Consider the following 9,706-nt stretch of genomic DNA (forward strand, 5'->3'; position numbering starts at 1 on the left):
TGAAATAGGTCTGTATCAGAAATACATGCTTATACTAATATATTCATATTGAGGTTCCATATGCATAGAGAATGTTTTATGTTGGTTTGCCAATAATTGCTACGATTAGATTAACTGGAAAAATTGCCAGAATGATCACAAGATCCAAGTTAATCATGAATATTTACTGAATTTGTACTCTTTAAGGACAATAAACTAAATATATTTGGATTTTTGATTTTAATTTGGGGAAAAATGAGCAGTAAATAGGTCAACCTTTAGCTTAAGACAATCGTCATTGGAAATTGTTTCATATTTTCAGACATTTTCTATAGCTAATTGAAATATTAACCATCATATTAATTGACAATGAACATGATAAGTAGTTGCCATCCTTGCTTGCACACATAATTATTACTTAATGTTTAGAATGAGCCAATTTGGATGTACACAGAGCGTCTTATATAGTTCACAAACTAAACTCGAACATGATGTGAATGTTTCCATATCTGTTGTATATTAAATTCAGGGACAGAGGTCTTATGGGAGACAGAAAAAACTGAAGTCAGAGAATCAGAAATGTGATACTACCGTCTGTGGCTGCTGTGTGCTTCTCTGCAGATTGTCCAACACATCACTCTGGAGGCCCACAAACTGCTGCCCTTCATTGAGGTGGTAAATAATTCAGGGAAAGATGGCGTCCATCACCAAGCAGCACTCAGATTTTTCCTCCAAGAGCTCGGTGGTGTGTTAGAGTACGGATCAAATTTAGATTCTCACCGTATCTGTTATAAAAATGCGATATTATTCAAATCTGCCAGGTGTGGAACAGTCAATGAAGAGGTCATTTAGGACTAAAATTCAATATTTGTTGAGTTCTCGCTGAAAGTGTTCATTCAGTGCAAGCAAAACTTACAGTTTTTCATCATTTTTTGTTTTTCATCAGGCTCTTTCATTAAATTTCCCCAGATATCCCTTATCAGTATCATCCAAGGTTGCTTATGTTGGCTTTGTGAAGCCGTTACTGACTGAATTTGGGGATTTTCCATCATTTTGAAGTTTCAGAAAATAGTGTGTAGGTGTTCCACTGTCCTCTGACTGTAGGAAAAGGTGAATATGTTCTCTTTACCGCTCCTCTCTCACCTCAGAGAAATGATGGACAGGCATGAAGTCTGTGGGGGTGGGGGTTAAGGTTTTGACCACTGGTTTTATGCACATGATGGACAGACTGAGCACTTCACTGTGTTGACTGATGGTTCGATCACAGGAAGCAGCTCCACGTCTGAATCATCTCCCAGCAGCAGCGGCGGTGGCAGCAGTTACAATAAATCTCAGCTTTTTCTCCCCTGATTATCTGCCCAGCTGAGGAGGGAAACCATTAACGCTCACCGCCGCCTGCTCCTCGGTGCACATGTTAATTTGACAGAAAACACAATTGTGTCAGCACCCACGTGGAACATGTTTTCTCATGCCTAACCAGCCGCACTGGTCATGGCTGTTACACCGGTGACGTGCACAGTAATTGGGCGAGATCCGGCGTCAGCGTTTCATTCATATGTGCAGACTCTCTGCCTGTTACATCGACCCTTCCTGCCTCTGCAGCATCTCATTGTGATGTTGTGAGGGCGAGGGGAAGGGGGATTGAGTGGTTGTCGGCCTGTGGGGCAGGTGCAGTTTGGCTCCTGGGGGACTGTAATGGGATGAGGCCCAGCCAGAATGAGTGTTTGATGACAGGGTAGCACGCCTCCTCTGGGACTCCGCCTGCATGCAATTATCCTCCTGATCCCTCCTCTTCTGTCTCATCCACAACCCAAAATGTCTTCAGAAATAATTCCGGCCTGCTGACTCAATATCTGCTCATTTGCACTGTAGAATTCAACTCCCTCACAGGCTAGAATATGACGTAAGTAAACTGCAAATTTCAAAGCAGTATTGGAGTAATTAAAGTTTTATGACACCCTCCAGTGTGACATTACAGCACCTCAGGGCGACTGAATTTAGACACGCCTCCTTCTCCTCCCTTGTTAATTGCTTTATTAATGGAGAGCTTCTCGACCCAAAATTAGTTTTACATAAAATGACGTGTTACGTGCCACTGATCTCCTCCCACTACAACACACGAGCACCCTGGAATTACTATTTTCATCAGCCATGTTTCCAAACTGACTCCTGAACCTCGTCCTTGTTATTGAGATGAGGATCCGTCACACAGACAGACAAATGCAAATTGTTCCCGCGGCAAAAATCTCCATTTTCTCAGCTCCCTGCAACAATGAGAAGCGTCTGCTATCCTCAGTTTGTTCTGCACTTTACTTTCCAGCCTCACTTAAACATTTATAGGCACCAAACTGGATTTCATATCACCCACAGTAATGAGGCAGAGAAACAGAGGTGCCATTCTCAGACCTGCCGTTTGTCTGCAACGAGAGCTGAATCAGAGGAAGGGGAATGCTGCGTTCAATTGGTTTTTCCTCCTCAGAACTGGTTTCCTACAGTTGCATGTGAGGTAATCTATCACAGTACATCCAGTTGGTTCCCCTCCCCCATATCAGATCGCGTTGACAGCTTCATACATGCTCATATAGCATCACACACACGCAGACAAAGGATGATTAGATTTCACATGATACTCTCAGCACCGACAGGCCCTTTACCAACGCTGAGAGAAACCTGGATAAAATCATGACTGCATGTTAGCAGATAAGTTTGGATTTTGTCTCTTGATCTTCTGTATGTTATATTTCATGTCACATGTAGAAAAACAGGTATTAGTGATTAATTTTGTAATCTTTTCTCAAGTAATCAATTAATAAATGGTGTGAATATCATCAGAATTTCATAGAACTTTAGGTATGTCATCAGTTGTCCTGTTTTGTCCAGAACCTTAAGATATTTAGTTTAATATAATGTTAAGACATGTAATTAAAAATAATGACATGAAAACACATTTGAATTTCCCTCGGGATTAAAAAAGCATCTATCTATCCATCTATCTATCTATCTTTAGACGGGAGAAGCTTAAACAAAGGACATTTTTCCTAAACAAAAAAATTCAAACAATGACATGATCAACTTTTAATTTTTCTCAAGTGGCCAATCAATCCCTTCATCACTGCAGTTCTGCTTTCTTTTGTACTAAAAACCAACTCCCTCCCTCTCCTCAACATGCAGCGTTGTTTCTGCAACCACAGCGCCTCACTGGAGTCTGACAGAGCAGATTTTTTTGGGATGTCAAGCAGAGGACAATGAGAAAACCTTCCTCACGAGCTGCACCAACATGACACACATTTACAGCGTTCTTCTCGCAGCTTCACTGCAACAAACCAAATTAAAGCATCAGCCTCTGGCGCTCGCTGCTCGTCTGATGATCAGCAGGCTCTGAGTGGGACACAGGTGTTCGGTGGGGTCCTCCTGCCTGTGTGATCCGTCACCGAGGCCACGCCAGGGCCATGCTGGAGCGGCTTAGGCACGTGCCGAGGGAGGGCTCTACCCTCCCACAGCCTCCCCCCTCAGAGGACTCCCTATTCACTCCACCAGATGGTGGCTGGCTCTGAGTTTTAATGAATGTTATCCTTCATGACCCTTTAGAAGCTGCAGAACAGCCGTCCCCCTCAGCACGTCGCACTCCAGTTTGTTACCCCACGCTGACAGGGAACAATATTACACTGGATGGAATATAAAATAAGGCAGGGAATACAGGATGCTTCAGCTGTGATTTAACGTCCACATAAGACATTACCTCACTGAGAGTAAAACACAAATACCACTCATGGACAAATACGAAACTCTATAGCTGAGACTAACAAGTTTTATCACCTTCAGTTTAGTGAACAATGCACCTTTTAATGCACCTATAACCCTACAAGCTACTTACAGAGGGCAATTTGTGGGTAAAAAGCTGCATTATATTAGACTGATGGTCAGTGAAAGTGGCCATTTACATGTGTAGCTAAATACAACTGCCTATCAAAAAAAAAAAAAAAGATTCTTTGGCATTTACGGGCTTCATTTACACACGTGGACAAAATTGTTGGTACCCCTCAGTTAAAGAAGGAAAAACCCACAATTCTCACTGAAATCACTTGAAACTCACAAAAGTAACAATAAATAAAAATTTATTGAAAATTAAATAATCAAAAACAGCCATTACTTTTGAATTGTTGATTAACATAATTATTTAAAAAAAAAAAAACTAATGAAACAGGCCTGGACAAAAATGATGGTACCTCTATAAAAGATTGAAAACTATTTGACCAGAGTGACATGATTAACTCAGGTGTGTCATTTAATTGACATCACAGGTGTTTCCAAACTCATAATCAGTCAGTCTGCCTATTTAAAGGGAGACAAGTAGTCACCCTGCTGTTTGGTGAAAAGGTGTGTACCACACTGAACATGGACAACAGAAAGCGAAGGAGAGAATTGTCCCAGGACATCCGAAAAAAAATTATAGACAAACATCTTAAAGGTAAAGGCTATAAGACCATCTCTAAACAGCTTGAAGTTCCTGTGACAACAGTGGCTCATATTATTCAGAAGTTCAAGACCCACGGGACAGTAGCCAACCTCCCTGGACGTGGCCGCAAGAGGAAAATTGATGACAAATTGAAGAGACGGATCGTTGGAATTGTATCCAAAGAGCCCAGAGCAACCTCCAAAGAAATTAAAGGTGAACTCCAAGGCCAAGGTACATCAGTGTCAGATCGCACCATTCGTCGTTGTTTGAGCCAAAGTGGACTTCATGGGAGACGACCAAGGAGGACACCACTGCTGAAAAAAACTCATAAAAAAGCCAGACTGGAATTTGCAAAAATGCATGTTGACAAGCCACAAAGCTTCTGGGAGAATGTCCTTTGGACAGATGAGACCAAACTGGAGCTTTTTGGTAAGGCACATCAACTCTATGTTCATAGACTCAAAAACCAAGCATACGAAGAAAAGAACACTGTCCCTGCGGTGAAACATGGAGGAGGCTCAGTAATGTTTTGGGGCTGCTTTGCTGCATCTGGCACAGGGTGTCTTGAAAGTGTGCAAGGTACGATGAAATCTGAAGACTATCAAGGCATTCTGGAGAGAAATGTGCTGCCTAGTGTCAGAAAGCTTGGTCTCAGTCGCAGGTCATGGGTCTTCCAACAGGACAACGATCCAAAACACACAGCCAAAAACACCCAAGAATGGCTGAGAGAAAAGCGTTGGACTATTCTAAAGTGGCCTTCTATGAGCCCAGATCTGAATCCCATTGAACATATGTGGAAGGAGCTGAAACATGCCATTTGGAGAAGACACCCATCAAACCTGAGACAACTGGAGCTGTTTGCTCATGAGGAGTGGGCCAAAATACCTGTTGACAGCTGCAGAACGCTCATTGACAAATACAGAAATCGTTTAATTGCAGTGATTGCCTCAAAAGGTTGTGCAACAAAATATTAAGTTATGGGTACCATCATTTTTGTCCAGCCCTATTTCATTAGTTTGTTTTTTTTCAATAATTATGTTAATCAACAATTCAAAAGTGATGGCTGATTTTGATTATTTAATTTTCAATAAATTTTTATTTATTGTTACTTTTGTGAGTTTCAAGTGATTTCAGTGAGAATTGTGGGTTTTTCCTTCTTTAACTGAGGGGTACCAACAATTTTGTCCACGTGTGTATAGTGTTCAAACATGTCAAACAACTGTTTTTCTTACATAAATATCAGAGATTTCAGTAAATATAGATTGATAGAGGCAAAGCACCGAATTATTATCTTGATTTTCTTGTAAGCTTCTTGGAGTCTGACACTAACACTTGTGAATCATCTCCACGGCTGCTCACTCGCTCTGCCAGCTCTGTGTAAGGCTGCGAATAAGAGTGAGAAGCACAAAATCTAAAAAAGAAAAAAATCTGTCACTGAAACAGCCCAGAGATTACATGCTAAGGCACTCCTTGGTTGCAAATAGAAGCTAGAAATACTCATTCGCTTATTGAACAAAACTCTAAAATTGTCCAAAAATCAAAATGCTTTAAGTGTATTTATAAGATAAGAGCACGTTAGATATCTCCAGTCATTGTTGGTTTTTATCCAACCGAATGCATATGTCCTTCATTGGTTGGAAATAAATTGGTTGTGTTCATGCTGCCCTTTATTCAGTGACCCTTGTCTGTCTCGACGTGAATTGCCTTCACGGCGTGTTAAACGAGCCGTGGCTGTGTTGGTGTTTCCCTCCTCGCGGTGGCCGGGGCTCTAATCCGCTGTCTGGCAGAGTTATGTCACACACCAGCTATTGTGGAGGCTTTGATTGAAGACGCCCGGACTGACTAATTGATCCCTCGCCGCAGAGGTGCTCCGGCACACGGGCAAGATCTGAAATGTGTGACTTGGCAGTCGAGTCACATGACTGGCATTAAGCCAGTCAAAATTTATGGCTTTAGATTGTACTGGAGGCGTCGCTGACAGATGGTGTGAAAGAAACTGAAAATCATTTTAGGTGTGTACAGCTAGAGAAGGGTAAACTGGACACAGCGCTTTTGCTCCCTTTGCTTATTGATATTTCTGTGCAGCCTGTTGTCCTTTAAAACTGTTTAGGTCTGCTAAGGTCTACTTATTGTGAAGATTCTTTAGGTCCTCATGAATCAGTAGCTGCAGCACGAATCAATATTTTGGTGGGCGGATGACATTTATGACGCTGAAAGAAACCTTGAATCTCCAGAGAGCCTTTTATCAGAGTAAACTGTTCACTGTCTGACAATTATCTTCAGTTTAATTCAGTCACATCACGTGCTGCCACCTCTCACCAGGCAGCATGTGACGCTACCATCTGTCCAAACCCAGTAAGTTCTGCAGTTTAACAAATATCCAACTGGAATGAATAAAACAAAGAAAATAATGAATAACTTCCACTACCACAAGGCAAATACTCATCTCCAGTATTGATAACGTGAAATAAATGTCTACTAAAGTAAAAATCTTAATTATTTTGTCTTCTTATCACAAATGCAATCAATATGTTGGGTTTCTGTTTATCTGCATTACCTGAAGACATGTGAATTTTGATTAATTAAAAATGTAATTTGCCTGTAAACCTGGTGTGGACAACAGTCAAGTGTCAGCTGCCTATTCATGTGCATTTTGAAAAACAAAAAGCAGCTAAACACAGATGTACACCATTTCCACTATTCTGATAGCAAAACTTTCACTGGTTTTATAGAGTAACATGCCTTTTTCATTTAATAAAAGAAAATTGGTGATATTTGAAAGGCAAAAAGCTACCAAACCCGAGGCAATGCAGAAACTTCACCTAAACAAAATGTGGATAAAACTGGCCAGATGATGATTTTAACCGTCTGATTAGAAATATTGAAGAACATGAGCAGGTAATTCTGTTTTCAGGCATTTATAGTACTCTCTGCCACAGACAAAAATGCACAGAACATGTCAAACATTGCATTAACATCTGAACCATCATGTGGCTGTATTTTTGACCATTTTTCCCAGCTGTAAAAAAAAAAAAATCCTACGTCTGACAGTCACATATTTAATGCAGACAGAAGGTCGCCCCATACACTCAGACCCTTGACATCAAAGTCTCCATCAGAAATCTTCAAAGCTTTGAGCTCTTTTTCTGTCTTCGCCCTCAGAGAAGGACAGGCCTCGAACAAGGCCATAAACCGCTCTGTCAGTTTCTGGAAGGACACTGTGGGGTTTGTGCTGGTTTGAACCCACTCACCCTCACTTATAATGTACTCCATATCCGAGGCCCACTTTTTCAGTACGTCACAGTATGCGTCTCTAAATTTCTTGTGCTCTTTTGCCAAGTCTATAAGGAGTGTGGCTGGCAAACTCTGCAGCACACTGTGTTTATTCTGCAGCCAGTCCAAGAGGAATTCTCGTGGAGCAGTTTGTGCAGCTGAGTTTTTTGTTGTCAGCAGAGCCGCAGTGATGACTAGACAGAATTGTCGCCCTGCTCCTTCACATTCCTGGAGGACACAGCCTAAAAAGTGCTCTGCTGGTCGGGTGTCACTGCCTCGGCTCAGCAGAGCACCGAGTCTCTCCATCAGCATCCGTCCCTGCACCTCAGCACCAGCAGCTGACAGCTCAGTGAGGGGACTCAGGACCTTACAAGCAGCTTTGCATTGAATAATGTGGCTGCAGAGCCCGGTGACATCCTGATACTCACTCTTCATGTTGTCTACGGGACCCCTTGTGTCAAAGAGCATCTTTAAGAGTGAGATAGGCACTTCAGGATTGTTTAACAGTCCGACGAGCAACAGGTGCTGGAGTCGGGGCAGATCAGAGAAGGAGACCTCAGTATATCCAGGGATGACGTCTTGTAAACTCTGATTTGTGAGCTCCAGCTGCTGCTCCATGACCCTCCTTATTGCGGGGTTGCTGTGGTACCTTGAGTAGATGTGTTCACAGTACCGGGCCCAGTCAAACGCCCTGGACACGTTGTATTTCTCCCACTGCTCCACCGTACCGCTGTATGCCGCCACGGCCAGCAGCTCCACCGTGCTCGACAGGTTTTTCAGCACCGCCTCCATGTGGCGCTCTCTGCTTTCACAGTTTAGTGCTGGACAACCACTGAGGAGAGAACAAACAACCTAAACATTCACCCGAACTGCCTCCTAGCACCGCTAACACAGCTAAACACCGCCCCGCCGGTGTGTTAGCTGCATGTTAGCCCGAACAAAGTCAACAAACTCTACCGGTAAGCACAACAAACAAACTTTCTTTTAACAAACGTGACTTTTATGAATAGATATGATAAATTAGCACGAATAAAGTGCGTGTCGTCAAGTAAATTCACGTGTCAGTGTGTGTTATTAAGCAAACTCACTTGTTTTGTTGTTTTCTGTAGCTCTGTTTGTTTCATTGCTTCACACACTGTATGTGCCGCCTTCCTCACTGCGCATGCGTCTTAGAGTGCAGAGACTCTGCCAACTTCTCCTTCATTCAAAATAAAAGCCAGTCGATTAAACAAAGTAAATCAGTACAAAAATAATTTGAGTTTACTATTGTATTTATTTTTTGCCTTGCATTAAATACTTATTTTTTGGCAAACGTTACATCAGTGTAATTCAAATGTGACTATAGTTGCAATGAACAAAAGGACCAGATTTGGCATATTTAGGGTCTGCTCAGTTGGATCAGATTTGAGCATTGGCAATGAGAAAAATGATCACATCAAAATGTAGCAACGGGCATAATATCTCTGGCTAAGAAAATTTTTGCCTTTTTAAAAAAAAGTCTTACAGTACTGTCAACTTCTTTTCCTTCAAAATAAAAGCTGCACTCAAACAGTACGCACATATTTGGATTTTAATCATTTTCGTTTAAGTCTATCCAGCTTGTAAGATTATAAAAAAAAAAACACTCATTCTTGCAGTTTTGAAAACTGATTTTCATAGTTTGTGGTCGTCTCTCAATAATTATTTGCCATTAATTTCCAAACATTACATCAGCATCATTCACATTTTATAGGTTTGTCACGGTAAGTATATGTAACAAATTTGGTTCAGATTACACTGGCGCACAGAAAAAAAAACTCCATTATATCAAAATGCTTCGGATGATATAATTTCTCGTGCTGACTTGTTTAATTCAACCCAGAAATATCATATGGAGGCAACACAAAGAGGAGCAGAGGAGGGAGGATCAAACTTCCCTCCCATCATCATCACCATCAGCAGCAGCAGCAGCAGTGTGCTGTGTGCTGTGTGTGTGCTGTGTGTGTGTGTGTGTGTGTG

The 9,706-nt window shown here is 41.7% G+C and overlaps 1 protein-coding gene across 1 annotated transcript; it reads right to left on the reverse strand.

Annotated features, from left to right (window-relative positions):
* Positions 1-6,702: 6,702 nt before the first annotated feature.
* On the reverse strand, positions 6,703-9,571 carry fancf (FA complementation group F). Its single transcript, XM_022192859.2, has 2 exons — positions 8,797-9,571; positions 6,703-8,540 (listed from the first exon to the last, which is right to left on the reverse strand). The coding sequence occupies exon 2, from the start codon at positions 8,498-8,500 to the stop codon at positions 7,487-7,489; it is 1,014 nt and encodes a 337-aa protein (XP_022048551.1). The 5' UTR covers positions 8,501-8,540; positions 8,797-9,571; the 3' UTR covers positions 6,703-7,486.
* Between the last annotated feature and the right edge of the window lie 135 nt (positions 9,572-9,706).

The sequence above is a fragment of the Acanthochromis polyacanthus genome, chromosome 8 (assembly GCF_021347895.1).
Source record: "Acanthochromis polyacanthus isolate Apoly-LR-REF ecotype Palm Island chromosome 8, KAUST_Apoly_ChrSc, whole genome shotgun sequence".
Lineage (NCBI taxonomy): Eukaryota > Metazoa > Chordata > Actinopteri > Pomacentridae > Acanthochromis > Acanthochromis polyacanthus.